Genomic DNA, 27,981 nt, shown 5'->3' on the forward strand with positions numbered 1-27,981 from the left:
GTGTCACACTAGACAGCGTCTAGACCTTGTCTACCTTTAATACACATAGACAGGTCTGTGTCACACTAGACAGCGTCTAGACCTTGTCTACCTTTAATACACATAGACAGGTCTGTGTCACACTAGACAGCGTCTAGACCTTGTCTACCTTTAATACACATAGACAGGTCTGTGTCACACTAGACAGCGTCTAGACCTTGTCTACCTTTAATACACATAGACAGGTCTGTGTCACCCTAGACAGCGTCTAGACCTTGTCTACCTTTAATACACATAGACAGGTCTGTGTCACACTAGACAGCGTCTAGACCGTGCCTATCTTTAATACACATAGACAGGTCTGAGTCACACTAGACAGCGTCTAGACCTTGTCTACCTTTAATACACATAGACAGGTCTGTGTCACATAGACAGCGTCTAGACCTTGCCTCCCTTTAATACACATAGACAGGTCTGTGTCACATGAGACAGTGTCTAGACCTTGCCTGCCTTAAAAACACGTGTAGAATAAGTACTATTTTATTTGAGGAACTTGACATGTGGGGCAGAGCCCAGTGGAATGGGGAAAGTCTAATTTTGTGATACCTACATATAACCAGTTTAGAACGGATTGTATTTTACGGGAGGTACTAGAAATATTTACTTTATTGATTTGTTTATTTATTGTTTTGTATGTCCATGTGGCGGGGGAGGTGTGTAGTTGTTTGACGTTTTCTTCAATGCGGAATTTTTAAACCACCGGGGGGGTGGGGGGTGGGGGGGGGGGGGGGGGGGTGTGTGTGGGTAAACTCACGCCGATTGGCAGCTCTAGCACGGAAGTCATCGATCGATACCCAAAGGCAACAAGACTTAAAGTAACACGTGAACAGAATACACTGTGATGGAATTCCCTTTCTGCCCAAGCAGCCAGATGTGACTAGTGTAGGAAGTGAACTTAAAAACAGCACGATAATTTATGCTAAAAGTGTTATGAAATGATGTATATATACGATAGTCAAGGAAAGAAGAATTGGGTTACTAATATTAGAATAACGTTATTTTCACTCGGATTCGGCCATGTTTGATCATCACAATCACCCGGTAACGTACAGGTATTTACTTCGATGTTATTTCAACGTTTGAAAGATACTTTTCAACAAATATGGCATAGAAGTTTATGTAATAGCTCCAAAATGTCCTTCTATTCTCATTTTAAATTAACGTTGAAGTGTGAAGAATATTTGTATTGTGTAACCGTGAGTAAATTCCGGTCATGTGTGTCAAGGTTCAGATGCAGTGCACACTGGCTGGAAATAGAAACTGGTAGAAAACGTAATATCCCTCGCGAAGAAAGATTTTGCAAACTATGTCAAGTTGGCCTAATAGAAGACGAGTTTCATTTCCTGCTAGTGTGCCCTGCATACACTCACCTACGCCGTCTCTATATTCCTTCAAAATATTGTCTACACCCAAATGTCCATACGTTAAAAATTCTTTAACCAACACAAAGCTGATTATTGATATCGCTAAATATCTGTACCACAGTAAAGAAGAGAGAACACGTATTTTATCATTGTCACTGTTGCCATAAATATGCCATACATTTTGTACAAAGGGCCTGTGGCCTGTACTGTACTGAATAAAGACCTAAAGTATTGTAGCACTACCTACCGTGATAGATGCTTGTTACCAATATGAAGGCAAAGGTTTGTATCTTCAATATTGAAACTGCAACTAAAAGCGCCATCGTCCTTGTCCTAGGGCAATGCTGACTTATTGGGAATCTCAGACTTGTCGTACCTTCTCCAGTTTCCATTTCAATGCGATAGTTAACACAAAACCAGGATGAAACTGATGCTTTGATGGGAATCGACAGATGAATAATTTTATCATGATAAGTATCAGAAATACAAACTACCAATTTTATAGACTACCAAATAAAGAAATCAAGATACATGTACTTTATGCTAGGCATTGGAGATTGAGCAGATCTTCTACTTGCTGTTCCATGGCTACCTTTAGTAGATGGGTCTGTGTCATACGAGACGGCGTCTAGACCTAGATCGTAGAATACGAGACAGCATCTAGACCTAGCTCGTAGAATACGAGACGGCGTCTAGACCTAGCTCGTAGAGCACGCTTCCTCTATGAATGATACGACCTGGACCCAGATGTTTGGGCTGTAGAATTGAATCATTCAAACACACTTTGACATCGCACCGTCGCTGCCTGGATCGTTGCTCACAATACAAATCACTAGATTGTCTGGTGCATACTTGCTTACATAGAGACCGCCGTCATCTAGCTGGAATATTGCTGAGTGCGGCGTTAAACAAACAAACAAACAAACAAACAAACTGAAGTCTGACTGGCCTTTATTCAAATAACGCTCATGAGACATTGATGATGTATTGCCTCTTTTGTACTGTACGATGTCATCACCACTCCTATTCAACGTGGGGCGGTCGGGTAGCCTAGTGGTTAAAGCGTTCGCTCGTCACGCCGAAGACCCGGGTTCGATTCCCGACATGGGTACAATGTGTGAAGCCCATTTCTGGTGTCCCCCGCCGTGATATTGCTGGAATATTGCTAAAAGCGGCGTAAAACCATACTCACTCACTCACTCCTATTCAACGTTATCTGATTCGCCAAACACTGCTTAAACGTGCAAATATTTAACTTATTGAAGATTAAGTTCTTGTAGTGATGTATTGGTTGGTTAGGCTAGTTGTTAAAGCGTGTCCTTGTCGTGATAAACCTGTTTTCGAATCTGTGTTCATTTACGTAAATTTTTAAAAGTAAAAACAGTTGTAAAATAAGCATTCATTTTTAAATTCCATACTCACTCAGCTTAGTGACCAATCGATCTCAAAACACAATACAGTAAACTACGGTTATAACGAACTCAAAGGGACCACCAAATTTAGTTCGTTATAACCGTAGTTCGTTATAAACATACATATAGCATATATACAGCAAATAGCCGCGACCCAAAAATCAGTTCGTTATATCCGCCAGTTCGTTATAAGCGTGTTCGTTATAAACGTAGTTTACTGTATTTTATTATTTCTTTGTATAGATGCTAACGATTATACGTAGCGTTTGAAAAGTAATTACCCCGAATTCTGATTTATCTCAAATCACCGTTAAAGAACGATGTTTTTCAGCAAATTTCGTTTTTACATCTCGTTTCGACTTTTTGCACACGCCATGCCATTAACGGTGGATCATGATCACCCAGGTCCACAAAGTTACCTCGGCCGAGGTTCATGTCACGGCTTCATGTCATAACGTCCGCAAACCTCAAAAATCAAAACGGCAAAACAATCAAAATAGCCCCAACAAAAAATAATAATAATGTGAGCTGGAAGTGAACAGTGTTCATCTTAGATGTTGTTAATAACAAATGAATCTCCAATGTCAGCAGGATGTGTTATTACAATGTAATATCTTCCAATGGAGTTCACGTGTTTTTTGTTTTCACCAATCTCATCAATTTACTTTGATCTCTGTTCTGACCAGTGTACCAATCTGTTGTGAAAACAAGAATAAACTTTTATCCTAATGATGAAACCTTTGGGGGCACGGAGATTATACAACGGGAGCGACATAACACCATCGGATCTCCTTCAAATATGCGCTTCAAACCATGGATCAAGGGTTTAAAGGCGTGACCGTCACGATATGGCTGAAAAATTGTGACGTAAAGCATTAACTCTTTCACTCACTCACTCACTAAATGTGTGATATGTGATGTGTAGTTAGTGCTGAAGATCTGTGTGTATACAATTAATCGGATCTGACCTATGAACAGTTATACAATGCACATAATACAATTAATGCATAATACAATTAGTGTGGCCCTTATGATTTTTTTTCTGTGGCCATCATGACTATGGATTAAGGCCATTTTGACTTTTTTTCTGTGGCGGTTCTGACCCGTTCCCGCCCTAAGAGTGGCAGGGGTGTGTTTAAAAGGGGTCACGTGGTACACTAGAAACAAAGCTTACCTTTTTTTACCTGTAACCTATTGAGGAAATAAAACAAAAGAATCCCCTTTCCCTACCTTTTCAGTTTTGAAAATATTCATACGAAATAAGCAACGTGTTTAAAGTGAGTGAGTGAGTTGGGTTTAACGCCGCTTTTAACAGTATTCCAGTTATATCACGGCGTGTCAGTTTAATGTGGGAGAAAACCCAAGAGCACGGGTATGCTGACAAACCTAGAAACATAATCGGGGCGAACCGGGATTCGAATCCACAATCATAGGTTTCTGGCGTGCCCAAGGGACGCAACTCTGCACAGCGAATCGCGGCGCCTTAGACGACTGGGCCATCCGTGCCCCCTCCGTGTTTAAACTGGCCGACACTTCATATACAGACTGGCGGATGTGAGTCTTAAACGACAGTCAGCGATGTTAGTATATTTATAACCCTAAGACATTGTGGACACCCAATACACATTTTGTAGTATAGTACGAACCATATAATGCTAGTGAGTGCGTGAGTGAGCTGTATGCTCACTTAAAGTTGGTCTGTTATGTTTGGCAAAAATCTAAAATGGAACTGAACTTTGCTCTTCCATTTACCCAGAGAACGCCTTAACAATAGGCTGGCTACCTGACTGCCATAACTACTTCACCTGCTGGCTATGGACACATTTATTGTATAGGTATAGACTTAGTGTTCGAAAGAGACATCGGGGGGATTAACTCACGCCGATTGGCAGCTCTAGCACGGAAGTCATCAATCGATACCCAAAGGTAACAAGAGTGAGTGAGTGAGTGAGTTGGGTTTAACGCCGCTTTTAACAGTATTCCAGTTATATCGCGGCTTGTCAGCTTAATGTGGGAGGAAAGCCCGAAGTGATGCAGGTCTCAGACGTTTACCACTTCGTTGAAACCCACGAGCACGGGTATGGTGCTGACAAACCTAGAAACATAATCGGGGCGAACTGGGATTCGAACCCACAAAAAGGCAACAGGACAAAGTAACACGTGATCATAATACACTAAAATAGAATTCCCTTTCTGCCCACGCAACCAGATGTGACTAGTGTAGGAAAACAAAGTGAATGCTGGACATTTCATTGTTTTATCAATTCGGCTTTGAGAATGAGTGAGGTTTGTTGAATGACACTTTGAACTGTTTTTGAGTCATGTTGACTTCAAGTCGTGTTGGCGTGTTGACTTCAATTGTGAAGCGTGAGTAAGATGGGTTTAACACCGCTTTTAGTGATCTCCCAGCAATATCACGGCGGGGGACGACGGAAGTGAGCTTCACACATTGCACCCGGGTCTTCGGCGTGGCGAGCGAACCTCAAGGCCATATCACCAAACTTTATGTGTGTCGCATCGCCGAGACTCGAACAATCAGTGGATCCTGGCATGGCAAAGGGATGTAACTCTTCACAGCATGTGAATCAACTCTGGGCACCGGATATTGGACAAACTCAATTTTCTAAGTTGCCTGGCCTGTTCAGATGTGTTCCTTGTATTGTAACTAAACGCTACACTCTGCAATATTTCGGGTATCTGACAGTGACTGAATAATCAAGTCTGGGCCAGACAATCCAGTGACTGATATGCTTGCCCCCATCCCATCAGGGAACGGTGATACACAAACCAAATAAGTCGCCGAGCCTGATCCCCCGATCTGGTTAGTCGCCTTGTACAAGAATAGGTTTCTTTAACCCCGAAACCGGAATCCAATGTGGGTTGGTTAGTTGCTGAAGACCTATTCTACCCCAGATCTTCACGGGTGTAGTAATAGAAAAACAGCTGATGAATCGTGTTTAGTACTGACAGTTTTCAATCTTTATTGCAATTAAACATGAACAAAATAGGAAAACAATCTTTAACAGAAAGAGGGTTAAAAATGGTTTACAATACACACGTGTCATACGATGAAGTAGACGAAGACAATGTATTGTTATACTGCATAATACTGTCAGTACTGCCCCACAGTACTATCTTTCAAAAACCCATGGAGATGTTATCTCTCCATAAAGAGGCACAATGGTGTATTAATCTTCTAGGAAACTGGAGAATAGTATTTATCATCCCAAACTGGCTCCCACAGGAGATATCGCTTGGATGAGGTCAAGCGATATCTACACTGTAGATATCGCTGCAATGAAATTACATCACAATGCTTTGCAGACCATTGTGACATCACTGGTTACCATGACGTCACAATCAACTGACATCTCTAATGGCTCTGCTACTGAAGCAGTTTGCAGTACTTTTTACACTGAAGACACTGCTAATTACTGTCTACAAACTGAAAAAGTTGAAAGAATGATGTTGGATGATAAATAAAATCTCACCCTCGTGTCTTTTGATATCAAATATATCAACACTCGTTGATAAAAGTGGCAAAAATCCTCGGCAAGCCTCGGAATTTTTCCACTTTTATCAACTTGTGTTGATATATTTGATATCAAAAGACACTCGGGTGAGATTCTCTATATGCATGGAGCATGACGTTACATTGATTGTCATGGATGATGCAGACTCCCTGATGATGCAATGAAACACGTTACAGGTCATGTATAGGTCATGAAAAGGTAATAATCATCAAATTCCATTCATAAATACTCAAATTATCGTGTACACAGCATTTTTTACGCCTAGTTAAAAACGAGTGACCTTGACCTCCAAGGTCATCCAATCATATGTCAGAAAAATTCCCAGGGGTATATTGAAGGTATATCAGGTATTAAGTCTCCAACATTTTAAATAAGCATTGCTGCTCAACAATGCATATGACCTGAATAATTGCAACAGTAAAACAAAACATATATCTGTAGAACAAAACATGCATCCTTCATATTCGCAATAACGGTTTGAATACACATGTAGGGCGATGGAGTAGCCTAGTGGTTAAAGCCTTCGCTCGTCATGTCAAAGACCCGGGATCTACTACCCTCAAGGGTACAATGGGTGAAGCCCTTTACTGGTGTCCCTCGCCGTGATGTTGCTAAAAGTGGCTTAAAACCTTACTTACCTACAGGTGTGAAAAAAACATCTTTGTCCTGCATATGAATATAAGCATAAGCATATATATATATATCCTAAATAGAACAATACATACATCCTACATGTGTCCGTAATACTTGTCACACATAAGTAGAACAATGCACACATCTCACATAAATAGAACAATGAATACATCCCACAAAAGTAGAACAATGGATACATCTCACACAAGTAAAACAATGCATAGATTCCACACAAGTAGAAGAATGCATACATCCCACACAAGTAGAACAATGCATACATCCCACATAAGTAGAACAATGCACACATCCCACCCAACTAGAACAATCCATACATCTCACACAAGTAGAACAATGAATACATCCCACACAAGTAGAACAATGCACACATCCCACACAAGTAGAACAATGAATACATCCCACACAAGTAGAACAATGAATACATCCCACACAAGTAGAACAATGCATACATCCCACACAAGTAGAACAATGAATACATCCCACACAAGTAGAACAATGAATACATCCCACACAAGTAGAACAATGAATACATCCCACACAAGTAGAACAATGCATACATCCCACACAAGTAGAACAATGCATACATCCCACACAAGTAGAACAATGCATACATCCCACACAAGTAGAACAATGCACACATCCCACACAAGTAGAACAATGCATACATCCCACACAAGTAGAACAATGCATACATCCCACACAAGTAGAACAATGCATACATCCCACACAAGTAGAACAATGAATACATCCCACACAAGTAGAACAATGAATACATCCCACACAAGTAGAACAATGCATACATCCCACACAAGTAGAACAATGCATACATCCCACACAAGTAGAACAATGCATACATCCCACACAAGTAGAACAATGCACACATCCCACACAAGTAGAACAATGCATACATCCCACACAAGTAGAACAATGCATACATCCCACACAAGTAGAACAATGCATACATCCCACACAAGTAGAACAATGAATACATCCCACACAAGTAGAACAATGCATACATCCCACACAAGTAGAACAATGCATACATCCCACACAAGTAGAACAAAATTTCTAAATGAAATATAAATAACAAGGTCACACGTTTAATTTAGATGCACGCACATATTACACAAATGGAGGTCTGAAAAGCTAGCATAAACCACACAAAAAACTCACTCGGGAAAACCACAACAACCATGGAATGATTGCCAAATAAAACAAATAGAAACAAGAGTCATCAGAAAGATGACATATCCCCCCGGCGGCTGTCTGTAAAGTAACCACTAGTAAATGTGCAATTCTCTATGTAATGAGTCAACAGTTGAATGTTCTTTAAGAAGCATACATTGTTTACCCACTGAATGGTTTTCGAATTCTGCCCCGGATACGAACCCGTTCCCCAATGGAGTCTATGTCCAACTTCATTCCATAAAAATTTTAAAAAATTAAAATTAGAAAAATCCCAAAATATCAAAAGGCACCACTTCAGCATGTGCCTGACAGATTTGCCAAGTTTCGATCAAATACACTGAATGGTTTTGGAATTCCGCCTCAGAAATGAACCCCATCCCCAATTGAGTCTATGTCCAACTTCATTCCATAAAAATTTTAAAAAATTAAAATTCGAAAAATCCCCAAATATCAAAAGGCACCACTTCAGTATGTGCCTGGTAGATTTGCCAAGTTTCGATCAAATACACTGAATGGTTTTGGAATTCTGCCCCGGAAAAGGAAATGATTACAGACGGACAGACGGACAGACGGACAGACAGACAGACTGGCTGATTGCTATATCCCCCCGCATTATATGCCGGGGGGATAAAAAGCAACACTTGTCTGATACCTAATGTGTCAGAACAAACAAATGCAGTAACAATTTCATTAGTAACAATATCATGTTGCAAAATATTTTCAGGCCTAACAAGAGGTGGTTTTACCTCCACATCTCTCATTGCAAGTGGCTATGTACATCTTGGGTGAACATTTGTGCTAAGACCAAACTTTTGGCCTTAAAATTCAGGTTGGTAGGTCGGAAAAATAAAAAAACAGAAATTCAACTTCAAATATCATTTTTTATTTCCTCTTGCTATTCGTCATAATTTGTTTGTTTTTTTCAAATTTCATGATACATTTTCAACATGTTTTTAGTACAGGATTTTAATAGTTATAATTTATTGATAGTGATAGTAAATGAATTTCATAAACATTTAACTTATTTCTGGTTGGTGGAAAAACAAAAATCATTATTTTTCATTTCTAGTCAGTGATTCATATAGATAAATACATGAAAAAACATATAGTATTCCCCAATTAATTTGGAGTTGGTTGCATGAAAAATGCCAAAACCCAATTGGATAACACCACTGTGTGAAAATACCCAGACTTACCATTTCAGTTGTTTGCCCGTAGGACTTTTCAGATCATTATTTAATGGACGACGGCTGGCATGAATTCTGCCGCTGTCAACAATGCACAAACTATCACCTAAAACAGCAGTGTGTGCAAAATAACAGTAAAAACTGGTTATTATTTGTTCATAAATACTCACAAGGATTAACCCAATGGGAGAAAAAATATATTGAGTGAGTGAGTTTGGTTTAACGCCGCTTTTAACATTATTCCAGTTATTTCGCGGCATGTCAGCTTAATGTGGGAGGAAAGCCCGAAGTGATGCAAGTCTCAGACGTTTACCACTTCGGTGAAACCCACGAGCACGGGTATGATGCTGACAAACCTAGAAACGTAATCGGGGCGAACCGGGATTCGAACCCACAATCATAGGTTTCTGGCGTGCTCAAGGGTCGCAACTCTGCACAGCGAATCGCGGCGCTTTAGACGAAAGGGCCACTATAGATTCCAAAGGCAAAACCTTGGACTACATTGTGAATGATAACATGGGAGAACACGTAAACGCTCTACAGGTCAGAATTAAATCTGGAGCTCTGCAGTATTCATAAATTATTTTAAAAACTACAATTAAAACTTGCATATTTTTTTCATATTTTTCCTCCACCTTCTTAACATTTTGAGGAAATCAATAAAAACATTTGAAATTCAAATCCCCAAAACAAACTTGACCTACCAACCTGAATTCTGTGGCCTAAAAAACGTAATCCTAACAGAAATCTGGCCTGAGTAAGTTTGGTTAGATCATGGCGTGTGAGCTTAACAAGTGAGGAAAGTTCAAAGACGTAATACTGCATACAAACACTGGTTTTGATTTAGCCTTTCAACATCCCTGAATGATGAAAGCGTATTCCATTGTTTGATTATCACGTGACTAATACAGGACTTCAGATCCAACTACAAACAGGGATTTGTTTGTTTGGTTGGTTTGTTGTTTTACGCCGCACTCAGCAATATTCCAGCTATATGACGGCGGTCTGTAAATAATCAAGTTTGGACCAGACAATCCAGTGATTAATATCATGAGCATCGATCCACGTAATTGGGATCGATGACATGTATCAACCAAGTCAGCAAGCCTGACCACCCGATCCCGTCAGTCGCCTTTTACGACAAGAATAGTCACCTCTTACGGCAAGCATGGGTTGCTGAAGACCTATTCTACCCCGGATCTTCACGGGTCCACACACAGGGAAACTTGATATTACAATGATCAAACTTGCATAGTTTCACTACATTTGCCTTTTAGAAAGATGACAGTTCATCACACTGAGGTTGAGTCGACATTGTATGGATTTAACCTCTACAACAATTGAGCTGTAATAATACTCTTTGTCAAGATATGATCTAATCTTGATAGCAGGGTCGCTATACGAAACATGGTACGAAACATGAAAACTCGAACACTGCCTGTAGTGAGACCAATCTGGTACCGTGTAAAATATACAGGCCACAAATAAAAGATGAGCAAAGCTGGTGGCGGAGAGTAGGTGGATGGGTGACCAAGTTGGTAAGCTTGACTCCTGTTTCTAGGACTTCTGTCATGTAGTGCTTTGAGCATACTTTAGGGTGTTGACTTGGCATATAACAAATATCATCATCATCATCATCATCATCATCATCGGAAAAATGGATAGGAGTTTCATGTAGAATTTATTTTTACTGTGTAACACAGATGGCTGGTTTCGAACTTACTTGCAATGTTTCTGGAATTTGTACGTCAAGATAATTATAACAACAATATATGGAAACATACAATTTTCTACCAACTCTTAAATATGTTTTTGATGGGTATTTCCAGCTGTCATAAAAAACAAAACATTTGAGTTGTATGTGAAAGGTCCCCAGGGTTTCCTGGAACACAAGTATTTATTTGGCCTCACGAAAGATATGTCACGTCATGGACAGGGTCACAGGATGATTGTCTGACAAACACCTGCTTCATCAGATTAATAGCATCATTTAATATCCCAGAGCAACAATCTTGCTACTTCGGCTTAAATGTGGCTTGGGGCATATATTCCATTCCATCCGATCAAAACCTGGATCATTATGGGTTCACACACAAGTCACTTGGCTTACACAATTGCACGAATTTTGAATAATATTGTAAAATTTAACTGCCCTCTCTTCAAATCTTTATACCATTTTTGGTTATACTGTTATTAAAAATTTCTTTCAGATCACCACAAAAAACTTGAAACTAGAGACACAAAATCATTTGAAAACATATTTGGATTTTACAGATAAAAAAAAAGAAAAGTACAAAATAATGTTTCACAGAAAAAAATATTTCTGTTAATAAATAATATTTGCCTTATTTGTTATGGGGATGAGTAATCGTTGGAAAGATTTTTTAAACTTTTAAAAGAAACCTTATCTTCGTCTCACATGTGTATAATGATATGGGTACATACGAAATAAATAAATAATTATGAAAATATGCTTTAAAACATTCCTAACTGCAAATTATTACACTAAACATGATCATGTATTCGGCTAAAATCATAAGAGGGAGTCACATCCTGTCCTAGACTGGTTTATCTGCCCTCAAGCACTTGAGTGCCTCGCATGCAGCACGCTGGGTGCTAAGGGCAGGGTACCAGTCTTGCTCTATCCGACCTATTTCCCATGCAGAATTTCACTGCGATGAAACATTGAGGGACGGAGACAAGCCTACGGCATATTGCTAAGTGGGAAACGTTCACCCAATTCGTGTAGGGAATCTGCCTGTTGAGATGGTCGGAAACAGGCATGTAGCATATCGGTATGCGGGTAACGTTGACCCAGTTTCCGTATAATGAGATGTTAGCACTTTTGGACAGTGAGAACAACTGTCAGGCTACATGAGGGAAGTATAGTTCATGGTTAAAGACAACAAACACACTCACAAAGTTGTCGGTTTCAATTTTAACAATATCTATATGTCTCCATGTGCAGATCTACATCATGATAAAAAAACATTACAACATTGTAGCTATTTCTTCGAAAAGATTAATTATAAAAAATATCAATAACTTAACACTGTAGATATGTCAACGTCAACAGTATCATGTATACCACAAGGATTGTGTTAACTTAATACCCCTTGTTCCTTGAAAACATATTACATATGCTTCAGGAAGTCATTGTTGTGAACACCTATTACTAGTTTTGTTTTCATAATGTGTTTGTTTTCTACTTTTAAATTACATAAATATTTATGTACCATATTCTCATTCCTGAGGCTGAAGGTACCAGGTACCACTTGCAATTACAATTTGTTTTATCTTCTGAGTTACACATGTGGGCTTTATGACAGTATCAGTATTTACATCAATAGGTAGGTATGCTATAACGGAAACGGTCATATGCGCCGGATATGTCCGATTGGGAATCTCAAATGTCTGGCTTAAAATATTGCTTACCGGACATTTAAATTTTTCTGTCCGGACATTTTAAAAAACAAACAACACTACCTTCGGGGTCCAAATAATTGATGAGCGTTATCGTATCCCTTCAGCAAATTCAGGTGAATAAACAGGTATAACAAACTTGGTTAATAAAGTATGAAATTTGATGTAAAACATCACTAGACATGATAATTTACCACTTAAAATGTATTTCCTGCTCTCCAAGGCATTGTTTAAGATGCAAAGATTAATATTACTGTGTGTGTTTTCTCGCAAACAAAGCCGGAAATAGCAATCAGCTGTGCACACGTTTCCTCCCAATCTACCGGTGATTCAGTTAAAACATACCCAATGATACAACTTCAAAGAATTTTGATGCAATGGTCGGAAGAAATTGTATCTGAAATTATTATTTGATCAGGAATAATATATTCCAATATCGTGTTATTTTAGCTGAAGCTTCCACCATATTTACTTAAAATTATAAGAACCATAAGCATTGCACTTCGGTACAGATGGTATGGAGGATATTTTTTGATGTATGGAACGATTTTGACCAGTCATGTAGTATATAGTAAAACACCTCCTCGTACTGTGTTGATCTCTGGATCAAAGTTATCTGGTAGCTCATTCTATCAGTTAAGAATAGTTGTAAGACAGTATTATCTAAGGGGAGACCACTCCCATCTAACTTCCTGTACTGACCATGTGCTCAGTGGTGACCAAATAAACTGGATTTACACACAAACACACACACTAAAATCATGTAACACAGTTATCAATGGTTATTAGTTGTATTACCAGCATGAGAGGCTTAACAACATGTATTAAATACTGGACACATTGATTTCAGTCAACTATTTTGAAACAGAAAAACTAATCTGGCTTCTAGGTAAAACATGACAAAAACTCCAATGGTAAACTGACATAGTAAGGGAAGTAACTCTTGGACATCTCATTCGCTGAAATAATCAAATAAGTGTATATTAGGCTAAAAAAAATAATAGTCTTGGTTCTCAGGCACCGCCCGCCTCATCATAAGGTTTACCACACGTTTCATTTTTATTTCCATTTTATTAAAAAAAAAAAAATCATCAAATATTCCAATCAAACAGTAGTCAAATACTGTATTCCAGTATTTTACTCATCAAGGAATACACTTATGTAGGGAGGCCCTCTCTCCCAGGTTGATTGTACACAATTGTTTATTGGTTACATACTAGTACAACAAGAAGAGACACCGCCCGCCTGCACTATAGCTTCAAAAACCATTGCCTGAGAACTAATTCTTTTATTTTTTAACCTTATTTTTTACCATATTCATAAAAGATGAAATTGAAAAATTTAAATTTAAATTCACCACCTAAGGAACCTCATAAACCAAGAAATAAAAACTGAATTATTGTTAAAATCTGTGAAAATCACAAACAAGTTTATCCAGCATTGATATATCTCTCCTGTAAACTGGCCACATAGGCCTGGTAGCGATCACGACCAGTCCGTACGATTGTCAGGAAATTTTGAAAATATTCGCTTCTTTGTTCTTCCGTCGTTTGAGCAAAGTATCCAGGAATGAGGACCAGGCCCATGATGAACGCGAGGCGTAACAATGCGATAAACGCCTCCGAAATAAATATGACCAGAGCACATGTCCACTCTATCACAGCACTTAGCACAACGAAGGGAATCTGGGTCGTGTAGAAAGTCACCAACGTCAACGAAACCATCGTTCCGAAAAAGATGTCCCACAAAGCTAAAAGCACTTCCAGAATGCACTGCCCAACACAGACGAGCGGCCGACAGATCACTAGCAGCAGACAACACAGAGTTTCACGGAAGACGTCCTTGCATAGGCTGCCCACGGGGAAGACACAGTTGTGGAAGAGTCCCACAGGGTTCTGGAGATCTTTGATGAGGAGGGATGCAAGGAGGATGAGGATGAGAAGGGTGAAGAGCTGCACCTCCGGGCCCAGATTGAACCAAGACAGCAACACCGTGGCTGGAGCATAACGATCATTATTCAGTAAAGAATCTAGCAAACCTAACTGTCACTATCCCCTACCTCTGACTGAAAGTCTGATGACTGTCACCAGATAAAGTAAGACCAGTTCTATGGATGAACACCTTCTTTATTACAATTAGTGCGACGTTTCGGTGTAGATCCTAACACCTTCATCAAGCAAGTGATCTACATCGAAACGTCGCACTAATTGTAATAAAGAAGTTGTTCATCCATAGAACTCGTCTTACTTCATCACTCCAACTTCTAAAATGCCACTCAAAGAAGTGTCACCAGATAGGTATAATTGTCACTGAAAATTTTGTAACCTCTGAAATCTGATTGATAAATTTGTTAAATGTGTCACAAGCAGGGTGGACAGGAATTTAAGAGCTGAATGTTCCCGTACACTCGACCTAACCAATTAACCTGGTAAAATCCTATATGCCAATGTAATTTTCACGTCGATTACCTGTACCTTTTTACCCAAACCGATTGTCATATCTCGCCCACTTTTGGATGCGATTATTCTGCCATTGCATTTATCTGCGTTGCATAGCTACATCTATGGAGACAACTCGCTAGATACGCTCCTCTAAAAAATAACGTCGTCCAATATACGAAATCATCAAGTTGCGAGCGAATGTTCGAATCTCCAGAAATGATGTCATGATAGAACAAAAAAAATTCATGACACAAACCAAGCTTCGTTCTTCATTATTCTTTGTGTGAAGATATCATATATTGCCCGGGGGCACGGGTGGCCCAATCATCTAAGGCGCCATGATTCGCTGTGCAGAGCTGCGTCCCTTGGGCACGCCAGAAACCTATGATTGTGGGTTCGAATCCCGGTTCGCCCCGATTATGTTTCTAGGTTTGTCAGCACCATACCCGTGCTCGTGGGTTTCACCGAAGTGGTAAATGTCTGAGACCTGCATCACTTCGGGCTTTCCTCCCACATTAAGCTGACATGCCGTGATATAACTGGAATACTGTTAAAAGCGGCGTAAAACCCAACTCACTCACACTCATATATTACCTGGCAATCTCCTGATCCTCCGTGCTGCCTGGACAACATTAGGAATCTGGTATCTCTCCGTAGCCTGCTCCAGCTCTGAAACACATGCCTCAGTCAATGAATGTTGTTTAAAGCCACAGTCTGCATATTCCAGCACTATCACAGAGACCTGAAAATAATGGAGCTTGCTTGTGGCAAACCAGGGATCATCTTCCCGAGGCAAGGGAGTTAACTGACTATAAAAGTCCAGTTTCCACCCTTGCCGAACTAGGCTGGTACCATGGAGTTACATTTTGGCTGGACTAACGAGTCTGTACATAATTCAATCAAAACTGCGTAAAGAAATGGACATCTGGTTCGTAAATATGGATTTCAGTCTACTGCAGGATTTGGAAAGGATGAGTACCGCCAACCAGGCGTCGACAGATACTTTCCAGATCTCTTCATGTGTTTAATCAAGGTGCTCACATGATTTGATTTGAGGTAAGACCCGTTCTACTACAATATAGATCTTGATCATCGATCATATCGTCCTGACTGTGTGCCGCCATTTTGTTTGAAGCCTAAGCAAGTGACATGATAGATGGAATCTGATTGGTTAGGAGGTATATAGAAGGGACATATCTCGAAAAAGCCACTTGTGGCGCTACGATCGAACCTAAAAATTCCAGCCTAGTTCGGCAAGGGTGGAAGCTGGACTTTTAAAGTCACTTAACTCTCTTGCATAGGGAAGATGACCAGAGATTGGAAACGAGCAACTTGCACACCTCAGGGCACGGTGACAATCAATCAAGTCAGTGAATGAATGGTGTTTAATATTCCTGGTCAAGCTGGTGTGAAAATGATTGAATCTGGACCAGATAAACCAGTGATTGATATCATGAGTGACATCCTAAGCCTATCAGCTTAGTATGACGATCAAACAGCTGAGTCAGCCAGTTTTTGGTTGTTTGTTGTTTAACACCGTACTCAGAAATATTCCAGCTTCATGACGGCTGTCTTGAAATAATCGAGTCTGGACCAGACAATCCAGGGATTGATGTCATGAGCTTTGATCTAATCAATTGGGATACGATGATATGCATCAACCAAGTCAGCGAGTCTGACCACCTGATCCTGTTACTTACTGAAGACATATTCTCACCAGGATCTTCAAGGGTAAGGTGAATCAAGTTTAATGCAGCAGCCAGCAATATTCCAGCTAAACACTGGTCTGAAAACAATCTCATCTGAACCATACTACTAACAATATCATGAGCAACATCCAACATAGTTCTGGTACAATGACATGCAATCAACCAAGTCTGACCACCCAATCCTTCTAGTCTCCCCTTATGACCAGCATACATTCCTGTGTTTATACATTACTCTCACACACCTGTGTTTATACCTTACTCTCACACACCAGTGTTTATACCTAACTCTCACACACTTGTGTTCATACCTTACTCTCACACACCTGTGTTTATACCTTACTCTCACACACCTGAGTTTATACCTTACTCTTACACACCTGTGTTTATACCTTACTCTCACACACCTGTGTTTATACCTTACTCTCACACACCTGTGTTTATACCTTACTCTCACACACCTGTGTTTATACCTTACTCTCACACCTGTGTTTATACCTTACTCTCACACACCTGTGTTTATACCTTACTCTCGCACACCTGTGTATAAACCTTACTCTAACACACCTGTGTTTATACCTTACTCTCACACACCAGTGTTTACACCTTACTCTCACACACCTGTGTTTATACTCACCTCTCACATACCTGTGTTTATACATTACTCTCACACACCTGTGTTTATACCTTACTCTCACACACCTGTGTTTATACTCACCTCTCACATACCTGTGTTTATACCTTACTCTCACACACCTGTGTTTATACCTTACTCTCACACACCTGTGTTTATACCTTACTCTCACACACCTGTGTTTATACCTTACTCTCACACATCAGTGTTTATACCTTACTCTCACACGCCTGTGTTTATACCTTACTCTTACACACCTGCGTTTATACCTTACTCTTACACACCTGTGTTTATACCTTACTCTCACACACCTGTGTTTATACCTTACTCTCACACACCTGTGTTTATACCTTACTCTTACACACCTGTGTTTATACCGTACTCTCACACACCTGTGTTTATACCTTACTCTTACACACCTGTGTTTATACCTTACTCTTACACACCTGTGTTTATACCTTACTCTCGCACACCTGTGTTTATACCTTACTCTTACACACCTGTGTTTATACCTTACTCTCACACACCTGTGTTTATACCTTACTCTTACACACCTGTGTTTATACCTTACTCTCACACACCTGTGTTTATACCTTACTCTTACACACCTGTGTTTATACCTTACTCTTACACACCTGTGTTTATACCTTACTCTTACACACCTGTGTTTATACCGTACACTCACACACCTGTGTTTATACTCACCTCTTACACACCTGTCTTTATACCTTACTCTCACACACCTGTGTTTATACCTTACTCTTACACACCTGTGTTTATACCTTACTCTCACACACCTGTGTTTATACCTTACTCTTACACACCTGTCTTTATACCTTACTCTCACACACCTGTGTTTATACTCACCTCTTACACTGGTGGGGACCTCCAGGGCGAGATCGTGCACACTGCGTGTGAGAGAAAACCACTGTTGGTGGAAGAAATTCACACTCCGGGCCAGGACCGAAGAATGATGTACGGAAACTGAAATTATTCACATCATTTATACAAATCACTTGATGAAGATCCACAACAGTCAAAAACAAGTAATCAACATTGTGTCCAGTGTTGGTATTCCAAATACTGTAAATCTTGAAATTAATGCAAGCGTGAATTAAATGCGAAAAATGCGAGTGGTCTTTGCTCGCATTAATTAACTTCGCATTTATGTCTCCAAAATTACTATCAACAATAAGACGGCCTCACTGCACACTTTGGATAGCGGAACTTGAATTTAAACACAAACACGGTTTATTGTGCAGCAGTTGCAGTGTTCCCGTTTACCTGTAATTACCAGTTTTTTACAGGTAAAATTAGGCTTGGACTGATAATTCATGTTACTGCCAGTCCCTGTGGACCGGCAAATAAAGTTCCTTATAAATCTTTGTTGTTGAACAAAACATCGGCGATATTCATATACCGTTTTCGACCCAATAAGCGCCCATGTCCCAATAAGGCCCCCCCCCCCCCTCCCCCCCCCCCCCCCCGGATGCCCAAGTAAGATTTACTCACCTGTTTTTTACAAGAATCTTTTGTAGTCGGTTAATGAGGAGATGTTCACCAGTAAAACGTAAGTAACAGTTTATCTCCAGCCCCCCAGCAACAGAAGAATATTGATAGGCTTACTGATGAATTTACGCCAATTTGACTCTGAATTGGTCCCTATAAGCGCCCAACCCTTCTGTCTTTATTTTAAGCGCCCTGGGCGCTTATTGGGTCGAATACGGTAAGTATATTTTGCGAACAAAGTCAGATTGTCAGTTGCCCTTCCTAAAAATTCAAAGCCATGCACACCAAATTGTATGAATGCCCGACTAATCAAAACATTTCAAACTTGGCCTACAGACATACACAGCTAACATAAGACAGGTAATTCACAATACCTCCCTAGGGCTCAAGGTATTTTGTTTTAGCTATTTAAGAGATAAACATATTGTGTTTTCAATGTAGAGCTAGGACACCTGCATATTTAACTGTGCTAAATTGACTTTGAGACCGTACATACAGGTTTCAAATGTTAAATTTAGAACAATTAAATCTACAGGTAACCTGGCTCTACATTGAAAACACAGAATGTTTATCTACATTCTACCATGACACAATAAAACTGGAACTCTTGGTGCTAGGGAATATATTGAGTGAAGCGGTATATGTTGAGTCCAGTGTTTTGAGCAGGTTGTCCATCAGAATTTACGGAATCACCAACAACAGCCTTTAAACAAAATATGGCGCTCTATATGCTCAATCAGTTTTTTAACACCGTAATACTTCATTCGAACTTGTGAAAGACACTGAAAGCATGTCGCACGCCAACTACGTAGGCTAAAATTAGTTGGGCACCCATTAAAAACATAAGCAAGCCTTGCAAAGGTTTCGTTCTAAACCACACGTCACTATTACGACATGATATCCCTCATTTTGACGCAAAATATATATGACGTCACAGAAAAACTACTAACAGCAAGCTCTCTATTGTCCTAAAGACTTGAAACACATACTCTTTGTGGATTTCTATTGTGTTTTCTGCACGATATATAGCATATAAGGTCGTAACAGCAACTTTTCACATTGTAGCCTATAATCGTACGTATAATTATCAAATATGCCTCCCACCAATTATTGTAAAAAAAGTACCATTCTAAAAATATCAGATTCCTCAGTGATCTGGCCTGTCACATCGACTGTTTCCATTTGAAGGGGTGTATTGTGATTTGATACCTCTGATGGCCATCAAAATTGAGTATTTCCAAATTCATGGTAGAATGAATATTTACACACAATTTGGACATTGGACATTGATCTGTCCATAGTGTTCTTGTCACACGTTGCTTTAGCTTATAACAGAATTGCATCTCTAATAACTTACAATATTTAAGGTGAGGTGATGGTGAAATGGGGTTAACATCACGTTCAAGATTGTTGCACGTATATAGCGACGTGCATGCATGTGTGTGTGGCTGATCGTACTAGTCCGGACTAATCTGCATTTATAATGCTAGCTCACGAGATACTATCCCGTAGTTAAACGTGAATACCCAACTCAGACACAGTATACTGGCTTCAAACCGACCAGTCATTGTTTTAGCCCCTTAACGCCGAGTGCCAGACAGGGCAACAACAAGTACCATTTTTAAACGACCTTCTTGTATGATGCGGCCCCGGTTCAAACCCCGAACCTTTCGCTCTACCACTAGACCACGGAGGCAGTCGACAATATTTAAAGCATAATGTGTATGTTTCCCTGCAGTAAAGTTCAAATATATGTGATGCCTGCATTCACAGCAAGATAACATCGGTAAGGACACACATGGCCACAAGGTGAACAGGCTTCACTGGGTATATGCAGGGTTGTCATACTCTTAGTAGTCTATGTCTATGTGGATTTGTTTGCAAGCAGCTCAAAAATTAAGGCCAGGGCCCCGTTCCACAAAGAGATGTTAGCACTACCACTGTCATAAATCTATGTTAAAATATAGGGGTTACAATCGTCTTAGTGGGCCTCATTCCTCAAAGCAATCTTGGCACTAAGGTGATAGGCTTACGACCATTGTAGCGCTAAGATCGTTTTGAGGAACGAGGATCAGATCTTTTTTTTGGGGGGGGGGGGGTTACAGAATTAGAATTACTCTGATTTACAGAAGTCAAAACCAAACAATTACAATTTCAATTTATTTTTCTTTAATATCCAAAAAATGTGAAGTGGATTGAAAAAGAAATGAATCAACACTTTCCAAAATCTATGGTAAATTTATTTTTTTCAAAACATGTTACTTTCTTCTGGACAGCAGAACATAAAACCCATTTTTTTTCCATTTTTTTATTTACATTTCAATATTCGTAAATATTTGTGTTCATAAACTCTAAAAAAGAAAAGGTCAGCAATCTACCCATCTTAGCCACCGAGCCTTCCACAAGAATGAAAGATTCGACAATTGGTAGTCTAGTGCTGGCGATTAGGTGCCTCACTTTGGCAGAGTGAGTTCGAATCTCAGATGGGACTAAACGCAGAACAGTAGAAGAATCTGTACTTTACTTAGAAAGTGTTATCCCAAATATATCATCGGTTACATTTGACCACTTTCTAAATGTCATTGTGTGTTCTATCTAGAGCTGTCTGCAAGTAGTCTAGATCTGAGTCTTGCCTAGTATCATGCGATATGATTCGTATCACAATATGGACTGACGATAATGCTGCTATCATGATACTCTACATCAAATAGAATTTGTTTGTTTGTTTATTTGTTGTTTAACGCCGCACTCAGCAATATTGCAGCTATATGACGACAGTCTGTAAAATAATTGAGTCTGGACCAGACAATCCAGTGATATACATCATGAGCATCGATCCCCGCAATTGGGATCGATGACATGCATCAACCAAGTCAGCACGCCTGACCACCCGATCCCGTTAGTTGCCTTTTATCATGAGCTCTAAAAGCTCTTCCTGCATTCATTCATTGTTATCTGTAAAACTTTAACAAAAAACCCACAAGAACAAAACAGTTTTAAATGAAGAGATGGTTATTAAATGTAACAGTTAGTCGAAGTATCCTTAGCCCTCGTCTTCTACCATGCCTACAGGTGGCGCTACACTAATTCTGATATTATGAGAGATAAGTTCCTGTTCTATTGATAGTGTATTGCGATCTCACAAACTGGCAATGCAAGTATCGTGTGTACCAAAGTGTCGACAATAACGTAGGTATCGGTGAATCATTATATTTTTTCTTGCTTGCTTGGTTTGTGGTTTAACGCCGCACTCAGCAATATTCCAGCTATATGACGGCAGTCTGTAAATAATCGAGTCTGGACCTAACAATCCAGTGATTAATATCATGAGCATTGATACACGCAATTGGGATCGATGACATGCACCAACCAAGTCAGCGAGCCTGACCACCCGATCCCGTTAGTCGCCTCTGACGACAAGCATAGTCACCTTTTACGACAAGCATGGGTTGTTGAAGACCTATTCTACCCCGGATCTTCACGGGCGTGAATCATTACAGCCCTAGAGTACTCACTGTGTCCGTCATCAATGCGCAGGGTCTGTATGGAGAGGATGGCGGTGCGACATTGGGGGCACAGGCCGCGTGCCCCGCCCCTGGTGGTTGAGTACCACTGGCTGATGCAGAGGTTGCAGAAGACGTGGCCGCAGGGGATGCAGGCAGCGGGAGAGTTGAAGGGGTCCAGGCAGATGGAGCAGTTGGTGTGGCTGGAGCTGCTGGACGTCGTCATCTCGCATCATGTGTCTCTGTAAACACACAGCAGAGTGAGTGAGTGCTCACATCATGTGTCTCTGTAAACACACAGCAGAGTGAGTGAGTGCTCACATCATGTGTCTCTGTAAACACACAGCAGAGGGGGTGAGTGCTCGCATCATGTGTCTCTGTAAACACACAGCAGAGTGAGTGAGTGCTCGCATCATGTGTGTCTGTAAACACACAGCAGATGGAGTGAGTGAGTGCTCGCATCATGTGTCTCTGTAAACACACAGCAGAGTGAGTGAGTGCTCGCATCATGTGTCTCTGTAAACACACAGCAGAGTGAGTGAGTGCTCGCATCATGTGTCTCTGTAAACACACAGCAGAGGGGGTGAGTGCTCACATCATGTGTCTCTGTAAACACACAGCAGAGTGAGTGAGTGCTCGCATCATGTGTCTCTGTAAACACACAGCAGAGGGGGTGAGTGCTCACATCATGTGTCTCTGTAAACACACAGCAGAGGGGGTGAGTGCTCGCATCATGTGTCTCTGTAAACACACAGCAGAGTGAGTGAGTGCTCGCATCATGTGTCTCTGTAAACACAAAGCAGAGTGAGTGAGTGCTCGCATCATGTGTCTCTGTAAACACACAGCAGAGTGGGTGAGTGCTCGCATCATGTGTCTCTGTAAACACACAGCAGAGTGAGTGAGTGAGTGCTCACATCATGTGACTCTGTAAACACAAAGCAGAGTGAGTGAGTGAGTGCTCGCATCATGTGTCTCTGTACAGCAGATTGAGTGAGTGCTGGCATCATGTGTCTCTGTAAACACACAGCAGAGTGAGTGAGTGCTCACATCATGTGTGTCTGTAAACACACAGCAGAGTGAGTGAGTGCTCACATCATGTGTCTCTGTAAACACACAGCAGAGTGAGTGAGTGCTCGCATCATGTGTCTCTGTAAACACACAGCAGAGTGAGTGAGTGGATGTCGCCATCTCGCATCATGTGTCTGTAAACACACAGCAGAGTGAGGGAGTGAGTGAGTGGATGTCGCCATCTCGCATCATGTCTCTGTAATCACACAGCAGAGGGGGTGAGTGAGGGGTGAGTCTACTACCATCAGGGTTTCCCCTTGTCTATTTCTAGGTCAAATATCCATTTGTGGCGACTTCGTCTTGTAATATTAAAAAAATAGAAGAGAAATTTGTGAGAATGACGTATATATCTGACTAAGTTACTTCAGAGATCTTTGCACCGAACATGATGTTGAAAGAAAGGACCAAAAGGACAGGCAGTCTCAAAAGCCAGCGGGAACACTGAATGAACATGTGAGTGAGTGAGTGGGTTTGGTTTTACGCCGCTTTTAGCAATATTCCAGCAATATCACGGCAGGGGACACCGGAAATGCACTTCACACATTGTACCTATGTCAGGAATCGAACCCGGGTCTTCGGCATGACGAGCAAACGCTTTAACCACTTGGCTATCCGACCGCCCCCTGAATGAATGTAATCATATCTGGACCAGGCAAACCAGTGACTCAAGGAATGAGCAACAACAGACCAATAGGACTGTAGGGGCATTATGACACCCATCCAATTTATTTGCTTTGTATGACAGGGGGCACGGATGGCCCAGTCGTCTAAGGCGCCGCGATTCGCTGTGCAGAGTCGCGTCCCCTTGGGCACGCCAGAAACCTATGATTGTGGGTTTGAATCCTGGTTCACCCTAATTATGTTTCTAGGTTTGTCAGCACCATACCCGTGCTCGTGGGTGTCACACCACCACTGGGGACACGGGTGGCCCAGTCGTCTAAGGCGCCGCAAGTCGCTGTGCAGAGTCGCGTCCCCTTGGGCACGCCAGAAACCTATGATTGTGGGTTTGAATCCTGGTTCACCCCGATTATGTTTCTAGGTGTGTCAGCACCATACCCATGCTCGTAGGTTTCACCGAAGTGGTAAATGTCTGAGACCTGCATCACTTCGGGCTTTCCTCACACGTTAAGCTGACATGCCGCAATATAACTGGAATACTGTTAAAAGCAGCGTTAAACCCAACTCACTCACTGAGTGGGGACCTTTTCTCACCCATGCCCTCGGGAAGATGAGGTGAAATTGGGTTTAAGGATTATTGCACTCATATGCCGTAGTCGACGTAATAATTGCCCAGAGCGCTCTCAAAATTAGAAATAGGGGGCTCTAATGAGAATATTATTTTGTCAAAAAGTTGAAAGATTAATTTCGTGGTTTATGCTGACAGCCTGAAATGTTTATATAAGACAGATATATTTTTTTCAGAATTTAATTGCCCATAATTAAGGGTGCATATAACACACGAGTGGGTATTATACGCGAATAAATAAGTATTGTGTACATTGATCAATTGGAAAGGGTGCTAATTGGGATTGTTCACGAGCCAATATTTTATAAGGGTACGCTATTTTTCAGGGCATTATCATTTGCAGAAGCCCGAGGTCTTCCATTAACTGCCCGACGAAGGAGGTCAGTTGAAAAGACCGAGGGCTGCTGCAAATGATAATGACCTGAAAAAGAGCGTTACTGTTATTATAGCTAAAATGGATGGAACTTTTTATCAAATAAAAAGAAACAACAACATCGGTTTTGAAACATTTACTGCAATCACACGAATGTCACTGACCACATTTTACAAATATGGAAACGTCTAGAACAAACCAGATGACGTCACTATAATATGTGACGTCATTTTCTTTACCCTATGACGTCACCTAACAACGGGCTTGATAATGGCCCGTCGTCAAGCAATATGAGGGCACTATCAAGATACAGTGGCCCGCTCATTTCTGATAACGTGCGGGCGGTTTAATGATAATTCTATCCATTTTAGCTATAATAGCAAATATCGCCGTGGGCGCTTATTAGAGCAGGGCGCATATTACATCGAATACGGTAATGATGTGCATGTGTGTGTGGCAGCTTGCACTAATGCCAGTGTTATATTGCTAGTCCACTGACATACCACACCTCAGTGCTAATAACAGGCCAATCAGCATATACTGTAGGGCTGCAACGAATACACTATGAGGCAAAATATGATTTGTATCGCGAATATAGTTGGTTGGTTGGTTGGTTTGTTGTTTAACGCCGCACTCAGCAATATTCCAGCTATATGACGGCAGTCTGTAAATAATCGAGTCTGGACCAGACAATCCAGTGATTAATATCATGAGCATCGATCCACGCAATTGGGATCGATGACATGCATTAACCAAGTCAGCGAGCCTGACCACCCGATCCCGTTAGTCGCCTTTTATGACAAGCATGGTCGCCTTTTACGGCAAGTATGGGTTGCTGAGGACCTATTCTACCCCGGGTCCGCGAATATAGGGTAACAAATACGGATATTAATTCACAAATACAATAACAAGTCAGCAGCTGAAGTATTATTTGTTATATTCAGTGAAACATTAACAACATAATTTATTTGACATGGTTTGTTAATAATTAATATATTATTAATTTATATACTGCACTTATCCAGGTATTAGTATCTGCCCAAAGCGACAATGAACAGTGCCCACAATACTGTCAAATTAAATATTTTAAGAGTGTTGTCTTTGACGATATCTGTGCATATAATATGTTCTTATGGATATTTTTAGGTACAGGGTATGTAAATGCACATGCTTGCATATCCATAAATGTTAGATTCTAGTGGCCACGAATTAAAAATTCAATTCATGAATGGTTCAATTCACTGAACATGTGAGTGTATCATAAGGGCCCGAGTATACTGCCATCCAGTCCTTTATAAAATGCTGAGGAGCAGGCAGGGTAACAACAAGTACCTTCTTTATTAGTCTTGTCATGATGCGGCCAGGGATTGAACCCCTTGCCTGCTATCCAAGCAGATGCTCTATCAACTGGACCATATTCTTGATGACTTGTGTCATAATGGTGTTTGTTGTAAACCCCTGTCAGTCACGTCCCTCACCAATCTCAGCTAATGCTGCACACAGCCATATTCCATCTCTATGGCAGTGGCCTGTCTAATGACATCAAGGGTATCAATCCACACAATCTGGATCTGTTGACATGTTACTAACCAAGTTACAATGCGGGGTAGAATAGGTCTTCAGCAACCCATGCTTGCCATAAAAGGCGACGATGTTAGAGGCGACTAATGGGACTGATGTGGTTAATGATTGTCATCAATCCCAATTGCGTGGATTAATGCTCATGTAAATCACTGGATTGTCTGGTCCAGACTCGATTTTTTTACAGACCGCCGTCATATAGCTTGAATAGTTCGCCATTAACAACAAACAAACCAAGTCACCATGCAGGCCTCCGAAGGGTCGCCGACAACAACCATAGGTTGCCTGGGGTTGGTTAATAATCCATTCACGTAAAAAAAAAAAAGCATCCATTAGCAACAATTCATTTCACCTCCTGTAACCAAGGAAGGCACCTATTTGCCTGCTCACTTATAAATTTGTAGCAGTTTGAATCTACCACAGAATTCACAGGACACGATCCATATTTAAACCACATCATTGAAAGCAAAATAACAAGTTTAGGCTAACATATAAATATCAATACGATGAGAACCAACGTAATTTTCCTGAAATGATTTTTAATTTTGTATATAGCCTCATTTCACAAAGATGAAAAAAATCAAAATCTCACATTCTGAGGTAGAATTATACTATCAGTACCATCAAGTCGTTTGCTGAATAGGTGACACCAAGTGACTAAGTGACATTAAGTCACGACCTTATGTTTGCGTCACTCACTGTTACTCACTCCAAACAAAAACATGTTGTCAGAGAAAAATCATGTGACAAATCGATCAACAATTGGTAAAACAAAACGTCATCAACGATCTTAGCCTGATAATGATATTTCAAAGTATGTCCGATGAATATATTGAAAATAGGTTTTACCATTTGTTCGCTTCACACTAATCCGTCTCTCGCCGGCCTCAAGTTTGTGTGAGGTATGTCAAAACTGCACCAACAGGCTACCACATCACGTCTCGCCGGAAGTCTCGAAATCACGTGACATCAACAAAAATGTACTATTTATAGAGACGTGGGTTTTCCAAATTTCAAGCCTCCTCAAAATACGAAATCATCCCGAAGATCGAGTCCAAGGGAATCGGTTTCTGTTGGGAAAACTGATATCAGAGACCATATATGATCTCTGCTTTACAATTCC

The 27,981-nt window shown here is 40.6% G+C and overlaps 1 protein-coding gene across 1 annotated transcript; it reads right to left on the reverse strand.

The window, feature by feature from the left end:
* Nucleotides 1-8,570: 8,570 nt before the first annotated feature.
* On the reverse strand, nucleotides 8,571-27,795 carry LOC139458160 (uncharacterized). Its single transcript, XM_071239486.1, has 5 exons — nucleotides 27,708-27,795; nucleotides 22,603-22,832; nucleotides 18,446-18,562; nucleotides 15,833-15,907; nucleotides 8,571-14,793 (listed from the first exon to the last, which is right to left on the reverse strand). Exons 2-5 carry the CDS (start codon nucleotides 22,814-22,816, stop codon nucleotides 14,228-14,230), a joined length of 972 nt encoding a protein of 323 aa, XP_071095587.1. The 5' UTR covers nucleotides 22,817-22,832; nucleotides 27,708-27,795; the 3' UTR covers nucleotides 8,571-14,227.
* Between the last annotated feature and the right edge of the window lie 186 nt (nucleotides 27,796-27,981).

This window comes from Haliotis cracherodii, unplaced genomic scaffold (genome assembly GCF_022045235.1).
Source record: "Haliotis cracherodii isolate W230 unplaced genomic scaffold, xgHalCrac1.p SCAF_12, whole genome shotgun sequence".
Lineage (NCBI taxonomy): Eukaryota > Metazoa > Mollusca > Gastropoda > Lepetellida > Haliotidae > Haliotis > Haliotis cracherodii.

What these genes read in the sequence shown, in the direction of transcription:
- LOC139458160 (XM_071239486.1), bottom strand. Translation starts at nt 22,816, where the DNA reads ATGACGACGTCCAGCAGCTCCAGCCACACCAACTGCTCCATCTGCCTG. An exon ending in GCGCATTGATGACGGACACA is followed by an intron (nt 18,563 to 22,602) that starts GTGAGTACTCTA and finishes GAATAATTTCAG; the next exon opens with TTTCCGTACATCATTCTTCG. An exon ending in GAGGATCAGGAGATTGCCAG is followed by an intron (nt 14,794 to 15,832) that starts GTAATATATGAG and finishes GTTATGCTCCAG; the next exon opens with CCACGGTGTTGCTGTCTTGG.